Below are 17866 nucleotides of genomic sequence, written 5' to 3'. Positions count from 1 at the left end.
TGAGGGGAATCCCACGCTTTGAACACGTGGTGCCCTGTTGAGGGAAATCCCTTACCGATAACATCAGTTGACTTGTTGAGGTGAATCCCAGCGCCTATACTAGATTGACGTAATGAATCATTCATGGCAATACCGGCCAAACTTCGACGGAGAGAGTGAAATTTAATCCCTCGAGGGACGATACACAGTGTTCGAAACAAACAGAGACTAAAACTAACGTTATTGTGTTATTCAAATAGTACCAGTTGAATTTCCCAAAGGACGCGAATTTTCGGTGGTGACTTCAGCGATGAATTTATGGAGAAATTGAATCTCTAGGGAAACTGTATTTCTCAATGGAAGAAAAAGTAGGAACATCAATTTGAAGGAAAATTGAATCTTCGATGTACGAACAAAATTGGGTCCCCAATTTATGAAGAAATTGAATCTTCGGGTCAGAGGGAAACTGAGTGCGCGGTACGGATGAGATTAAGACTTCAATTTGAAGAGAGATCGAATTTTTCGGTGTATAGGAAAAATTGGTTTGAAATTTACCAAAAAAAAAAAAAAAACTGTTTAGCTTAGAAGTATGTATAGAAAAAAATATAGGCATCAATTTATAGGAAAACAGAACTCGAAGAGTGGTCCAAAGTTTTCAATCTTCTGTTCATTTTCGAGTCGTCCGACTCCTCTTTCTACTCCAATCCTCCCCAATTCAACAGAGGCCAACGATAAAGCCATCGATTCTTATCACTCGTTTCCAACCATGCCCCCCCTCCCACCGATAGGCTATCGACACGAACGGAAAAAAAACAAAACACGGAATGGCTTGTCAGAAGGGAAATAAAGTCGTCAAACACCGGAGGATCACCGGCGAATTCGTGACAGATCGAATATTCCTGGCCGCAGAACCGTTCAAAACGACGTCCGGTCAATCCTCGTGGCCAAACCGCAACTGCGACGTGCCATCGACGTTCAGGGAAATTGAAAACTCGAAAGTTCCCCGACGATGTGAAATCTAGCCTAGTAAAAATCAAGACAATTTTTTAAAAATATGTTACTTAGGCCACTCTGGTTATCAATGCCTCATTTCGAAGTCGACATGTACTATGGATATCCACATTAGTAGACCTGAAACTCTCCACAGCGAAGAAGATTAATAATTGGGAATCCCCTCAAAGAAAAAGTCGTCTTCCGTCGTGGTACGAGGAACTGACGACAGATTGCGCGAGTAGCGAATGAATGAAGTAGGGATAGCCCCACGATAGCCTCGAGTGGCCAATTGGTTCTGCCCCAACTATAGCTATAGTACAGTCAACGAAAGAGTCCGCTTCGGTGAGAAGTTTCGCGATGACGCGTTCACCCTTTACCTTGCAGTCACCATCTAGGACACTGGTATAAATAACCAAACACTCGGTAACCAAGCGCTACAGTGGAATAGCTGAACTACATGTTCAAACACATTTGCCTCCCCTTTTTTACCCAAGCGCATCGTCCACAAATAACAGGCTGGGATTAGGGGTTGCAGAAGAGCGCAAAGAAATTTAACGCGGAACTTACGCCAAACTTATGCGCAATAATTCTGGAAAACCCGAGAGGAAAATTAGAGCGGCAACACGTTTCCACCTTGGAGAGGTATCTTCGGTCTACAAGAATCTATACCCCCAAAAAATAATCCCCCGACGCCGGTATTACGTTAGATTACGGCTTAAACCCGCGGCAAGTTTCTCCCTAATATTATTCTATGTCCGCCCACCTACTAATCCCCATTAGCGAAATTACATGAAATTATAATAAAGCCCGCTACCGCCGTTCCGTCGTTACGCCCTCTATTTTGGAAACGCGTCTAAGCGAAAGAGTACCCGCGGCGCATGCAGATAAGGGGTTAATTCAATGTTTATGAGATACGTTGTTCGGAGGAAACGCGTGATAAACTAAGCAAGAAATGTCGAAGAAGATGTCGGGAGCATCTACGAGCCTCTCTGGTATCTTTCGGTCACTTTCTCGTGATATTCCAAGCTGGGAGGGTTCGCAACCTATCAGGAGGAATTCTAAGGGACTCTTCAGTCTGAGGGATTGGGACTTTCGGTTAATTCCGGGGAAAGTCCTAGTAACTACCATCCTAGGGTTAGGACATCTAGGTTAGGACATGTAGGACACGAGGATGAGTAATACAGTAAAGACTGGTTTGACTGGATATATACAAGATGACTATCTCCACCACTGAAGGGGTTCCCCCTTGACGCTCGGCGAGCGAACAGTGTAATATGACCCTAACCGATTGATACGCTTCTGCCGACTGCTTTTTTTTCCTCGGACCTCTTTCTCTTTCACCCTCTGTCTTTTTCCACGTTCGACGCTCGGCTCGCGTCAAATGTAAACACAGAATAGAAACCTCGACTGGATAACTGGAATGTTTAGGTCCCGATTTTCTTGCACTTATCGAGTCTTTACTGTAGTAACTTTCCAGGTCTCTACATCTCCAGATACAAAAGTATAGCCCTCGATATCCCTGGGTGCCCACGCTCCAGCTACTCCCAGACAGGACACCAAAGGATCCAGAAGCTCTGCTACGGAGACAACCCGCTCAGGTGGAACGCGTGTCCCCCTGTACCTTTCCTTCCTCCTGTGCACCGGTCCCCCCTTCTCTTCGAGCCCCTAATCCCATCCACTCCCAGGATAAGAGACTCCACAAAGCACCCGGAGGCTCCAGCGCAACACTCGATTAGCCAGCCTACGACGAAACACAATCCCAGCCACGAATCCTCGTAGGAACCAGTCTTTTTCCTCCCCGAATCCCTTTGATCCGCGAAGGATTAATTCCCAGTGACGCGTACAGATTCCAGGCCCGGTGGCGTCACTCCCGTCGAAATATCTCCGATCAGGGCCGAGGGGGCCATTAATATTAATGGGATAGCGCTAGGATACGATAAAAGCGATTTAATAGCCCAGTTAATGGCGTCGTATCACGTGGGGGCTACCGAAGCCCCATTAGCAAAATTACGGGGAAATTAGACGCGCCTGGGAACGCGGTTGACCGTTGTTTCTGAGCTACACTTTTCCAGGTGTTCGTCACGGGGATGACCTCGCATGTGTCAGGCCTCCGTGAACCGTCGACGAAATTTCGATGATTCCAGGGGGCCCTCGACATCGCTCGCTGCATTTCGGATGCAAATTAATTGCATCGTTAATGCGCTCGCGTTTGAAGGGCCACTGATTATCGCGGATGCCAACATGGACGTTAATATCGGTCCAACAGATTTTAAGGCTGGGTTGACTAACGATTTGCTGGTTTAAATCGGTCGAGGGTTGACGATCGGGGCACTAGGACGATGTTCTGCACTGGACTCCGTCCTTTTCAGGGGGTTTACCCCCTAGTTAGGGGAGGGTTATCTCTGCTTAGCACTTGAGACGGTCCCTGCAAACTGCGCAGACATGTTTTCACACTGTGTTTACATTTGGCTCGAGTCGAACGTAGAAAAGGACAGAGAGTGAGAGAGAAAGAGATCCGTGGAAAAAAAAGCAGTCGGCAGAACCGTATCGGTGAGACAATAGTACTTACATAGTCTCACCGGTACCTGGGTTAAGATCATATTACACTGCTCGCTCGCCGAACGTCAAGGGGGAACCCCCCCCCCCCCCCCCCACTGGAAAAATACAAATCACAGTACAGTATAGTATAGTAATAATTCAAAGTAACAGGAGAATACGGCATAATACAGGAAGAATCGATGTTTCTCGGGACACCCGGTGCAGCCAGCCATCGAAAATCGTTTCACGCCGCGAACTTAATAACGCAATCGTCGCTCCCGATACCCGACGTCCGTCCCCAGCCATTTCGGCCAGCCGCAAAATACCCGGTTGCAATAAGAAGAAAGAGAAACCGAAGACCAGGACGGACGATAGAACGTCTACCCTGAAAGAAAAGAGTCGAAATAAAGCGCACCGCCCCCCTCCCCCCCCATCCTGGTCGGCTTAATTCCAGCTGCACCGTTCCCGATAACAATTTCATCCCGATATCTCTGGTCGATTAGTCAGGTAACACGCGGACGAGGAAGCGGAAGACGCGGCGGGGCCGAGAAGGAGGATGATAAAAAGTGGAAGCGACGACGAGGTATCCCCGGGTCCAGCAGAAGGCAAATCACGTACGCTCCTGCCTTTCGCGGGCTACTGAATTGAATTTCGGACAACACTTACCACGCCTGCCTCATGAATAATGCATCCGACGGCGCGGCTGGTCGCGGGTGTCGCGCACGGAAAAGTGTTGACCCTTTGACCAAGACGGATGGGGCTGCTGTTGATTATCAAAGACGAACCGTGGCCTCCGGTCGCGATTCTTGCACGTCGACGGAAGTAGACCCGAACTGGTTGTCGGAAAATGAGCAATGTCCGGATTCGAGGTGGAGCAGGGAACTAAAAGGCGTTCCTGTCGAGTCGTTGCCCATTTGGGACTTAAAGAGAGACACGAATCCGAATCAGACATTAATATTCGAATCAGCAAAGTATCGAGATCGATTCCTTGTGCCAATGCGAAGCGAAAAATTTTTTTCCGTTTTCCGATCCGAGGCTTCGTTCTCGAGATACGAGCAATCGAAGCTACCACGCGAATGCGCGCGCAGGAGCGCAATCAGCTGACCGGAATACAAAATGGCGCGTGCTATGGCTTCCGCCATTGAAGCTTAGTCGCTTGTATCTGAGTAACGGAGGCTTGGATCGCGAAGCAGTAAATGAATTATCGGTTTCTTTTTGCGGGGAGCGATCGATCCTGATAACAAAACCTCGCGTTTTAATTATTATTGTGTATACTCATCAGCTATCATCAGAAAAATACAATTAGAATACAGAAAAGGTGAACTATTTAGGAGGTAGCTCCTTGCATAAAGTTTCCCAGGACTTTGTAAAGCGTAGAATCGCGAGATAGGCGGTGATACATTACGCTATTACGTTTCATTGCCCGACATTAGACGGGATTACGTTGCTCCTCGTGATATTACACCGGGGGCCGTGACTTAATGGCTTATTTCATCATCGCGCCCGCCCGAATATTTTTCTGTCCCCGTTAAGACTTTTTAAGGATTCGCGGCGCTCGCGATTTATGATATCTCCAGTGCCCCGTGTAATTTGTACCGCCGTAAAAGCGCCGTTGAAAATGTGCTAGGGGACCGAATTATATCAAGAACGGTACATTGTTATTTTTATCAACGCGAACGTTCGTTTAATCGAGGAAATTGAAGGAGTCATTTTACCACTTTGCATGGTACTTTTTTTTGTTGTATTTAATATAACATTTTGTTGTATGTAATAATGAACTTGTAATCACTTTACAATCATTTTAATAACAAAATTCACCCGAGAGTATCTTTAGCAGGCTGAAACTGAAAAACTAAATTTCTAAATATTAATTAGTAGACCTATTATCTTATAATTAGTTAATTTTAAACGTTTTTAATGATTATGCTTATTAAATCATGCCTCTTGAAGCGTAATTGCAAGTCATTGATTAATATTTACGTGCGAGAAGGCATAAATTTGTAAATAATTGCAATTTATTTATATTCATAATTTACTAGCTAGTGGCGCCATCCGCGGCAAAACGCCCAAGTTTATCGCCGATTAGTTCCTAATGTTCCTCTAGAGATGGCGCCACAGATACATTTTTTTCCCCGAAATAGTGAATAAATTCGCTTAATCTGTCTATTACAGAACTTCTACTCACTCATTGTACATTTTACTAGCACATTTCACCATTTTTTGACCTCTAGTTGGTGTAAAAAGTTTTTAAACAAACTGGTTGCATCATGTAACAGTGGAGGCTGAAACTAACTATTTACAAGTACAAATGATTGATTAAGATTATTAAATCAAGCTTCTTGAAGCTTAATATCAAGTCATTGATCAATATTTACATGTAGGAAGGTTTAAATTCGTAAATAATTGCAATTTATTTATATCAGTAATAACTTGTTAGTGACGCCATCCGCGGCAAAACGCCCAAGTTTGTCGCTCCCGAGTAGTTTCCGCCGCACTCCCAGAGATGGCGCCATCGTTACTAATAATACGAAACTCTTAATAAGTTCGCATAATCTTCAATAATACGTGTAATTATGTACTTCAATCACTCCACATACATTCTAATGACATAATTTATTATTGTTTGACCTTTAGTTACTGTAAAAAGTCTTTAAACAAACTGACTGTGACATCTAACACTCAAGGCGAAAACTAACTATTTACAAGCATAAATGATTGATTATGGTTGCCATATCATGATTTCTGATGCATAATTACAAGTTATTGATCAATATTTACATGTAAAACAGCTTCAATATGCAAATAATTGCAATTTATTTATGGCGGTATCTTAGTCGGTGATGGCGCCATCCGTGGCAAAACGCCCAAGTTTGTCGCCCCTGAGTAGTTTCCGCCGTTCTCTCAGAGATGGCGCCATCGTTACTAATAATACGAAACCGTAATAAATTCGCATAATCTTCAATAATACGTATAACGATCAACTTTAAATCACTCCACATACATTCTAATGGCATAATTGATTATTGTTTGACCTTTAGTTACTGTAAAAAGTCTTTAAACAAACTGACTGTGACATCTAACATGCAAGGTGAAAACTAACTATTTACAAATATAAATGGTTGATTATGCTTAATAAATCATGCTTCTTGAAGCTTAATTTGTGGTCCCTGATCGAGATTTACATGCAAAAGTAACATAAAAATAAAAAATAAATTAGCATAGATTACTTTAATACGTCTAATAATGAACCCGTACTGTCTTTATAATCATTTCAAAAGTTTCTGAGCTTCCACTAATTCTAGGTAAATGATCATCGGTGGAAAAATAATTTTCGTACAATTAATTCGATCAATTCCCCTGTCTGAAATGCATCAATGAATTCCATCTTTTGTCCATCGAAATCGTATCCTTCCCACGATTACTTTTCTCCCATGCGCCGGGGCAGACCCTTTCAGTTTCGATAAAAACTGAGAGAATCGAGACGCTGGCGCTGGTCCATTATCTGCCAGGCGATAAATCGATGGAGCGACCAGTCGAACGAATCGCGAACGGAAGCTCGGATCGCGTCGCGTATCGAATTCATTGCCCGGAAATCATACAATACGGCCCCCGATGTAATGAAAGATAATTGAAATCAGAACGGAATCGATACGGAGAGTTATATTCTGTTTGCGTTTAAGCCGAGTACAAAAATAGAAGAGAGGAGAAAAAAAACACACCTTGTGCTCGGGTTATAAAGCACGCGGGGTCTCGTTGGACGATTTTTTTATGCACATCCTGTGCAGTCCCCTTTATTACGTTGCCCCGTTGCACGGAGAGCAAATATTTCCACGATGAAAAGATGGGGAAGCAATTACGAACGGTATTCCACCGACAGCGTACATAATCAACTGAATTTTCAATGAATGGGAGCCGTGGAATACTTTAATAGCGGTGTTTAGTACGACACATATGTCGAAAGGTCCTTTCTACGAGAATAGACTGTTACTATGAACTTCATTTATTGCAGAATATGAAACATTCAATACAAATTTAAATTTTTAGTAGATTTAATATTTAAAGAATGCTGCAAGCAGATTTGCAGCTTCGGTTGCCAGTTACAAGGCGTAGGAAATATGCCCCTGGCAGCTGGCAACCAGTACTACAGATCGTACGACGGGTTGCCTGCTTTAAGGCGCGGGCGAGATGCTCCTGATAATTGGCAATCGGAATTGCAGACCAACTGATGGGTTGCGTTCAATTTACCCTGATCCTTTTTTACGTAGAATGACGGAAGGAGCCAACGAATGTAAAAAATAATGCAACTATTCGCCGCCAGATGACCATCGTGCTCGTTAACAAGGTTTTCTAATTATATAATTTTGCTGGTGCTCCGGCCACACATGCTACGAAAGGTTCTGTTTTAACGTGTCAAATAATTCCTGGGCGAAATAGAAACGAAGTTCGCGCGGCACCCTTTCAAACGAAATGAAACTGATATTTCCCGTGCGCACAGAGAGCGGGGATGCAGGAACAGAGAGCGGGGATGCAGGAACAGAGAGAAGCGGAACACGATAGAGGAAGGCCGTAGAAATTCGACGGGGATTTTTAGCGAATGCAGCACGCTCCCTTTCATCGTGTCCCAACTTTTTTTTAGAATTATGCCGGCACAAAAGCGAGCACCACGAGAGAGGGGAAAATAAACCTGGAGATTTTCAAAAGGACCGAGGGACGTGCCGCGCGTACAAAGAGGAGGCCTCCGCCAACGAAAGCGCACCTTGAACGTAGAATCGAAAAGATTTCAGGTGGTCGCGTATCAAATTTTATCGACGTGGGCGCTCCACCGCGTCACCGGGAATAAAAACGAACCGAGAGGATCGAGGATCGCCATCTACGAAGGAAGCGGAGTGTAAACGATATGTAAACTCGTGAAGAAGAAGGGTTGCCTGTGTTCAGGGGTAGACAACGAGCTCCAGACGCGATAAAAGAACGATTACTCGGGGCGGAATGGCCTCGTGGAAGCTGCGATTCAGAGGAGGGTGCTCTTAGGTTGCCAGTAATGCAAACTCGAGGGGCTGTAAAGAGTTTGGGGCATTTGTTGTTTTCGAAAAACACCGTCACCGCAACAGATAAACGTGAAAACTTGTTTAAAAGTAGACTGCTGATTATGATGCATTTATAGAAAATTCGAATGTGCGAGGTACTACTAGATCCACACAGTATGCAATAATATAAAAGTGCGATTCAGACAAGGAAAAATTAAAAAATTAATCTATACGTATTATTGTAACTCCATACTCTACCGTTATACGTATAAATGTAACTTAAACGATATAGTTGTATTATTTTTTACATTCGTTGGCTCCTTCCGTCATTTTACGTAAAAAAAGGATCAGGGTAAATTGAACGCAACCCATCAGTTGGTCTGCAATTCCGATTGCCAATTATCAGGGGCATCTCGCCCGCGCCTTAAAGCAGGCAACCCGTCGTACGATCTGTAGTACTGGTTGCCAGCTGCCAGGGACATATTTCCTACGCCTTGTAACTGGCAACCGAAGCTGCAAATCTGCTTGCAGGATTCTTTAAATATTAAATCTACTAAAAATTTAAATTTGTAATGAATGTTTTATATTCTGCAATAAATGAAGTTCATAGTAACAGCCTATTCTCGAAGAAAGGACGTTTCGACATATGTATCGTACTAAATACCGCTATTATAGTATTCCACAGCTCCCATTCATTGAAAATTCAGTTGATTATGTACGCTGTCGGTGTAATACTGTTCGTAATTGCTCCCCCATCTTTTCATCATGGAAATATTTGCTCTCCGTGTTTAAAAGTGTAAAGTGTAAAGTTTTTCTATAACAAGATACATCTAGTTCCATTCAAAATAAAATTAATCTATACGTATTATTGTAACTGGGTACTCTTCCGTTATACGTATAAATGTAATTTAAACGATATGGATTGAGTATACAGCAATAATTATTCGAACAATAATTTCTTTTGCAGCTCCTATTCAACCAGACCACCTTCTCGATCAAACATCGGTCGACGATAAGTTCTCGCCCGACATGACCGGCGGCAGTGATTTCCTCGACGAGTAAGTTATCGAATTCCTACCTTATCTTCTGTTTAAATGACAGTTTTACTTACCACGGTATGGTAAGCGTGTTGATTCCTTATTTTACCGCCAAAAACTGCAATTACCGACAGTTTACAAATGGCCGCCGGGTGTGGTGTCAAATGACACAGGCTTTCTGTTAAAATTAAATGTTTTGATAGATAATTTATAATTATGAAGCTACTCTTGTACCTAGTATTGTTGCAAAATGCGTGTATTTTTGTACGTGCCATAAATAGTGTCAAAAATGTTACTACTATTACAGAGACAAGGTGAACCACTCTTTGTTGTATCCGCGAGGTTATACCAAAAAATACCGCGTTTTTTTGCAATAATACATACGCAACGATGTACATGCCCATTAAACAAATAAAAATTCAATTAACAGCTCCGTCTATTTTTATTTCAATTTTAAAATTCCTTGTGTCGTTTCGTTAGCTTTGTGTTTTTGTTTGGTTGAGGTTATGTTTGTGACGAAAAAAACGATCGTGCATTATTGTAAAAATCATGACATAAAATGTTCGCGTGACGACGCAACGATCTGTTATTCCAACTTTGTGAAAAACGTAGATTTATGTAAAGTTATATAACTAACGAAATGTATTTGTATATGTAAATAATATAAAAATTAATTTTGAATAGCATTAGGCCCGGAGAAGGATTAGACCTCTCAGGATCTGGAATGTCGACGCCGCTCATCTCCCATCTGGCATCGACAAATTCGTTTAGTATATTATCGCCGAGTCCGCAACCGACTAGTTCTCAATCTAGTACTACCGACGTCCACGCAATCGGTGGCCTTAGAAACGTCAATATGCAGTTATCTCCTGGAAGAAAAGACAATCATGAAGGAAAATGCGAGGTACGTAGAGACTAGTACGAGTTACTATTGAAATGAATGTCTGACGTAACATTGTTCGTTTAGGTGTACATAGGAAAAACATGTGCACAATTTCTGGAGAATCAATCGGTGTATATTCCATACCCGATGACGCAAGAATTACTCGACGACAAATTGATGAAAGCCTTCAATGTGATACAATACTCTAAGTAAGTAAATTCTACAAAATTTATTACAAAGATGTATAATTCATTCGTTTTACGTATTAAGGTAATTTTTAATTTCTATATTTCAGCGAAGTCTCGTTAAATTGCGAAGGTTACGCAAAACCATCTCTGTGTTACTCCGCGTTTCCGATATGCCGCGACCCTGACAGTATTCTCAAGCTGAAAAACTCGAAAAGTTTGTTTCACCTTCTAAATAACAACCAAGGCGGTTTATCCAAGGACGTCGGCGACGGAGATGAAGCGGATGACATCGAGCGATCGCATGGTATCCCGCGAAAACGGAGCCCAACGTTAGGACCTGGTTCCGATCCGTACAAGGACGGAAAATCCACAAAAAAACTCCTCAGTCAAAGCTACGGGGACGTGCAGTCCTCTACCCGAAACGAGATTAATCGTAAACTACGAAGGATTTGTCGAGAGGAGTGCGAAATGTTAGAGAACGATCTATGTAGAAAAGAATATGCAATCGCTAAAAGACATCCACTGATTGGACATGAAGTGCCTTTAATTAATTGTCGTGACTTACCAATGGAAAACACTCCTGAGGCTCGTGATTGTTTAAGTCTCGGAATTTCCACGGAAAACAACGTCCAGGAAAGTGAGTATCAATATACATACATTATCGATATCCTGATATCTATAGCGAGTATTGTTAATATCCTAATTATCCGGGTTACCTGCAGACGATTATTGTTATTGGGGAAGCGGAAAGTCATATCGAGGTATCGTGAAGACGAGTATCAGCGGAAGACCGTGTTTGCAATGGGTGGCTGACTTCAATCTTCCGATCTCTGATTATCCCGAATTGGCTGGCCAACATTCGTATTGTCGCAATCCGGGTAATTCCGAGTCGCAACCGTGGTGTTACGTTGACGTCAACCATATGATGCAGAAGGAATTTTGTGATATACCTAAATGCGTTGAAAACTTATGGATCTATGCAGTCGTTGGTTTTGTGCTAACAGGAGGATTTGTTGTCATATTGATTTGTTATTGCTGCTGCTATAGAAGCAGAAAGTCTACGAGGCAAATGAATCATTTACCATCGAACAAAGTAAGGTTCAACTCGAATCACCCCTTTACGCTTGAAACAACACCTGATTTCTTATTTCGCAGATGTTGACGGGTATACAGTGCGACAAGAATATATACGATGGAAGACGAAACACGACACAGCCTATGGAAATGAGTTCTCTTTTAACTGGCCCTGGTAACACAACCCCCGGAACCGGAACGTTGAGCAGCGGAAGCAGTAGAACGTCCAATAACAGAGTGCCACAATTCACCACTAATAACGTCGTGCTTCTACAAGAACTCGGCGAAGGAGCTTTCGGTAAACATCGGATTTTCCACTCGATCGCTGGTGTATAAAATAAACAATTTCTCATACGCCCTCTAGGAAAAGTGTACAAAGGCGAGTTACAGACTGGCAATAAATGCGAGCCACCGATTTACGTAGCGGTGAAGACATTAAAAGAGAACGCGAGTCCAAAAACTCAGAGCGACTTCAAACGAGAAGTGGATCTCATGACGGACCTCAGGCATCCAAACATTATTTGCTTACTCGGCGTGATATTGAAAGGGGAGCCTATGTGCATGTTATTCGAGTACATGACCCAAGGGGATCTACACGAATTTCTCATTTGCCACTCGCCAAGGTCCGATGTTCCGTTAAACAATGGAAGTGGCAAGATTTTAGAGCAACCAGAATTTCTGCACATCGCTTTACAGATCGCGTCCGGTTAGTTCACGCTCTACAACGAATTTACTATTTACTATCTGTTTGTATAAAATTCTAGAGCTTACTGTTTCTTCAGGCATGGAATATCTAGCGAACCACCATTACGTCCACCGAGACTTAGCCGCGAGGAATTGCTTAGTCGGAGACAATTTAACGGTAAAAATCTCCGATTTCGGGTTATCGAGAGACATATACAGTAGCGACTACTACAGAGTCCAATCTAAGAGTCTATTACCTGTTCGATGGATGCCTCCAGAGTCAATTGTTTACGGGAAATTTACGACGGAGTCGGATGTATGGAGTTTCGGTGTTGTGTTATGGGAAATTTATAGTTATGGCTTACAGGTAATGAAACGCGTCTTCGTATTAACTACCTTACTTTGCAAACTCTCGATATCTTATTTATATATCGTATTTAACTTGCAGCCATATTACGGTTACAATAATCAAGAAGTAATAGACATGATTCGGTCGCGTCAGTTGCTACCTTGTCCCGAAGACTGTCCCACCATGATCTACAGTCTGATGATAGAGTGCTGGCACGAGGTCGCGAATCGCAGACCACAGTTTCCAGAGATTCACCATCGTTTGCACAATTGGTACATAAACCAAACCTATCTGAGCGATTTCTGCAACGAGTCCATAACTAGCTACTCTGGAAGCAGTCACAAGAGCACGAATAAAACCAATTCCACTCAGTTGTCGGCGCCGATATACAAGTGCGATCAGAAGGACGTAGGGAATTTCAAGGTTAACGCGGTGGAGCAAAGTTTCTGTAACACGAACGATCACAGCAATGGATTGAAAATGCTGCCGACCTACCAGAACGCTAACCCGATCGAACAGAGGACGAATTGTGTTTACAGTGAACACAGTACACCCATCAAGACACCGATTTATCCCAACCAGACGAACATTAATTTGAACGACTACGACGACAAACAGTGCTGCTCGCCTAAGCTGAGCGGGGCAAAAAAAGTTTTGCCTCCTACGACGCAGTCGGTGGGCAAAATAAACACGCTGAACGGTACCAGACCAATGCAGAACGGCGCACAACTAGTCGTCAGGTTACCGGACCCCAGCAAAGTTACAACCGAGACCAGGGTATCGAAGTAACAACCATCACGCGGTGAACTCACGACGAATTTCTATGTTTCTATATGTTTACTGTAATTGCTGTACAAGGTATGTATGGATATGGTCCGTTTCTAGGTACAATTTAAATCTTCGAAGCTTCGAGTAACGTTCGTTGAATAGATTAGGTGCGACCTTCGATACCGAATCACTGCCATATTTCCGCATTTCTATTTATTTCTTAACCGAGCTACGCATAATATTTTCTACCGGCAATAACACACTTCGAACGATGTACAAGCATTAACGTTTTATACATATAATACGAGCGACTATACATACGTATAAATATAGATATATACAGTGTAGACTGTAGGCTGTACTATTAACGTTTCCCGTATTTTTTTAACGTTACTTCTCCAATTGTATTTGAAAGTATTAGGTATCGTGTTAATATGTGTTTAAGCATATTCGACAGCACTGGATAAATTACGCGTTAATTTTACGTAAGTACATGAGTGGCTATTAATTCGTATATATTACATCGCCGTAACAATAATATCGCCGGATAGCATTTGACGGAACAAAATTGTAAATCAGATAACGCAACGTTTTTTTTTTTTATCTGATATTTATTTATATTTTTGCACTAACGAAAACCGCGAATTTTTAACCGAAGTATCGTTACTCGAATGTAATATACACGTGATATCGGCTGTATTTGTAATATTGTGTGCTTACCAGACTGATAATAAGTAATTTTAGTCTTAAACAATTTGCACAATAAGAGATTACCCTCTATCTAACGATAAATTGTTCCCTGCGAAAAGAACAATTTAAAGCGCGATCTCATTGGAATTCGATAAACAATTCTTCCTTGGCCCGCGATTGTACGCGAACCGCCATGTTCGATTCGTTTACGAAGAGGAAAGCAATTAAAATCATATCGTATACCAAAAACTGAATAGCAATAATTGTGTTCGCACCAGCAAAAGCAATTTCATTCGTAAATTAAGCGTTACAACTTTTACACTATCGTCACATTATCATTTTTATATCTCACACGTGGGGGTTTTCATATCTTATACGACAAACTGATGAGATCACGTACTATGTTGCTAATTTATGGAAGAATAATCATAAAGCGATTGTGACAATTAATACTACGAACATAACATTTTAAAAATGCTCTTACGATCGTTAGAAGAGAAAGCGATCTATGGTCGCGGTGAATCACGATTCGACTAGCATAATGAACTAACGATGGACAACCGTGGAGGTTCAACGATGTTCGAGAAGAATGTTGTCGATGATATTGATGTGTAAATTATACAGGATCACTTATCATTCGTGTATAGAGCGTAGAGCATGCGACCAGCGTTATTGCACTCGAATTGTTCAAAGCTAGTACAACATCCGAATGATAGCCGACAGGGTGTGAACAGGAAATAATCGATAACGTTTGGCCTCGAACGATAGCATGAAAATAATAATATCGCGTGTAAGCTAGGTAACAAGAGCCTAGAGAGTGAGAGAGTTTGAATAAAACTGTATTATACTTTTTATAATTTTCTATTAAAAGAAAATCAGCGAGACGTCTCGTCGACTGCAAGGAATAGCGTCGACGGATGTGTCGTTCCCCCAGAATCGATGTAAACCAAGATTCGCGGAGGCGATTAGAATAATCTATCGATTAAGTTCAAACGAGACTTTTTGAAAATGACGAGCCTCCGACTCGGTGTTTGTATTATTACTTGTATCGCAACGCTCCTGTGGCCGTATCGAAGGCTCGTCATCGGTTAGACTTAAGTTAACTTATGTCAACTATGTCGACGAAGGATCATAAACTTAAGACCTTTATATATACAGTCAAGTATGATATATACGATCCATGTTTTTTGTATGAAATTTTTTTCAGTATTTCTTCCCTGTAATCCTTCATCATAATTCAGCGACTCATCTTAGAGTAGACTTGTATAACAATAATCCTATTATTATGCAAAAGTTATAGTCCTCTTCGACCAAAGAACCGATAACACAAGAGATAAAGAAGAAATACGAACGTTGGTTCAATATTTCAAAGACTTAACGAGTTTTCTGACACGTCACATTGACATGTTTCACCCATTAGAATCACTTTGGAAAATCTAGGCGCTAAAGTGACTAGTATTTGCTCGACAATCAATAAACCACGATCATTAGCTCGCAATTTTCCCATCTCTATCTTCGCACTACGATCAAAGTTTAATAATGGCAAGTTGCACATTAATTCCAATGCTGGAACCGTGCGAACACAATTCGTCTGGAATACTACTAAAACGAGTATCGGACGATGTTTCTACTTTTCTCCGTTTTATTGTTTCGTTACGGATTTGTGCAGTGTGCAGTGGACAGAAACATGATTTGGGACAAAAATCGACAGGAATTCGTAGATCTGTACAGTGTTCCGAGATTTGTTGGCTTGCGAGAAAGAGCGTTAGCCAGGGAAGGAGATTTTAACGCGGAATATATCAGCGGGAAAGTTCTGAAGGCGTCTTATTACGAGGTTTAAGTAGAACCCTTTCGAATTGCGCTTAAATTTACATTATAGTTCCATTCAAATCTCAATCGTACTTCATCGTTACTCTTAGGACGGGGATTTAGTTTCGTTTTATGAGAACGATACGAAGGTGACTGGAATCTACGGGGAAATATGGAACCTGCTCGCGGATCATCTAAACTTTACGTACGTTCCTCTTTTTTTTTAATAAGAATTTTTATAACTGGAGAAAGGTCATCGCTCACTGAGCTGCTCAATGAGCTAGGTTTTAGTACTAGTGGCGCCATCGGTGGGGAAAAGCTCAAGTTTGTAGTAAGGTTAGTTTTCACTATCGACGCTAGATGGTGATAGCAAGCAGAAGTTAATGGCGCCATCTGGCGTTAAAAATGGAAACTATTCCGGGACAAACTTGCACGTTCTCCCAGCGATGGCGCCACTAGTACCAAGACTATAGCACTTGAGACTATAATAAATTTATGTTCAGAATATAAGTGGTTTTATTTTCAAGTTTTAATGATCACACGTTTGAACAACCAGAAAGCCATTTATTAATTAACAAAATCAATCATAAATTCGAAAAGATAAAGGAAACAAAAGATGGTAAAAGCATTGAGCTCTATCCTAACTGGAGTGTGAACTGCGAGAAAGAAGCCAGTCCGAGAGAGATGCAAGATGAGTGGTTCCAGTGGTACTATCCTATAGCAAATTTATGTGTGGAGAGAGAACAGACTCCTCTTTGTTTGAATTTCGCAGTACTCTAGGAATTATTTACAGATTAGTTATGTACAGATTTGAACTTTATTTCCTTTCTATTTATATATAAAACGATAGAAACATTAATAATAATGACATAATAATGAAATAGTATACATAATTTACATACCATAATTTAGATCATACAAATATGTACAATTTGGTATAGAGCTAAATTTTATTATTTGTCACAATTCAATGTATATTGTATTTATCCAATTTTATGCGGTAAAGAATCTGAAAGTAACTCATTCGACAATGCTCAGCGATGCTCGGGTAGGTTATGTTACGGCGTACGTTTGTTCCCCCTCTACAAATAAATTTGCTATAGGATAATACCGGAACCACCCATTTTGCATTTCTCTTGGACCTCCGTCGCCTCTACTTCTTCCTACAGGAGTTCACACTCCAGTTAGGATAGAGCTCAATGGTTCAGAATATAAGTGATTTTATTTTCAAGTTTCAATGATCACACGTTTGAACAACCAGAAAGCAATTTATTAATTAAGAAAATCAATCATAAAATTCGAAAAGATAAACGAAACAAAAGATGGTAAAAGAGATCCTCTTCTGAATCGAAAAAGCATTATCAGGTATCGGCCACAAGACTGTGGGGACCTTCGACCATATATACATGGACTGTTCAAGCCTACTCTTTATACACTGAGCACAGCGTAACCAACATCTCCATACCATAAAATAATTTTTTGGACAAAATATTTAACCGACTTCAGAAAAGGTACAGTGAAAAGTATGAAATAATTTATAGTTAATTTATATGAATACGCACTAGCTCTAGATATAATTGTTTAAAAGTATTGGAAAATGCAAAGAAAAGCATGAAATAATTTCTAGTTAACGTATATGAATCTGCATTATCGACCGAGCACTCCACATTACCGACAGAACAATCTGCATTGTCGACTGAGCACTCTACATTACCGACAGAGTAATCTGCATTATCGGTCGAGCACTCCACATTATCGACAGAGTAATCTGCATTATCGACCGAGCACTTCACATTACCGACAGAGCACTGTACATTACCGACCGCGTAATCTGCAGTAGCGACCGAGCA

The 17866-nt window shown here is 41.5% G+C and overlaps 1 protein-coding gene across 2 annotated transcripts in view; it reads left to right on the top strand.

Annotated features, from left to right (window-relative positions):
* The window catches only part of LOC128879843 (tyrosine-protein kinase transmembrane receptor Ror), a 40821-nt gene extending 25255 nt beyond the window's left edge, over window positions 1-15566 (top strand). Inside the window, exons 4-12 of one of the 2 annotated variants that reach the window (XM_054129368.1) lie at window positions 9502-9592; window positions 10256-10475; window positions 10539-10663; window positions 10750-11279; window positions 11365-11735; window positions 11798-12014; window positions 12081-12422; window positions 12499-12767; window positions 12849-15566. In XM_054129368.1, coding sequence (XP_053985343.1) covers window positions 9502-9592; window positions 10256-10475; window positions 10539-10663; window positions 10750-11279; window positions 11365-11735; window positions 11798-12014; window positions 12081-12422; window positions 12499-12767; window positions 12849-13538 — 2855 coding nt within the window. In that variant the 3' untranslated portion in view covers window positions 13539-15566. The other variant, XM_054129369.1, reaches the window with a different exon arrangement.
* Window positions 15567-17866: the final 2300 nt, after the last annotated feature.

The sequence above is a fragment of the Hylaeus volcanicus genome, chromosome 7 (assembly GCF_026283585.1).
Source record: "Hylaeus volcanicus isolate JK05 chromosome 7, UHH_iyHylVolc1.0_haploid, whole genome shotgun sequence".
NCBI classification, from domain to species: domain Eukaryota; kingdom Metazoa; phylum Arthropoda; class Insecta; order Hymenoptera; family Colletidae; genus Hylaeus; species Hylaeus volcanicus.
The sequence above is the reverse complement of the archived record's forward strand: the minus strand, read 5'-3'. Positions and strand labels throughout refer to the sequence as shown.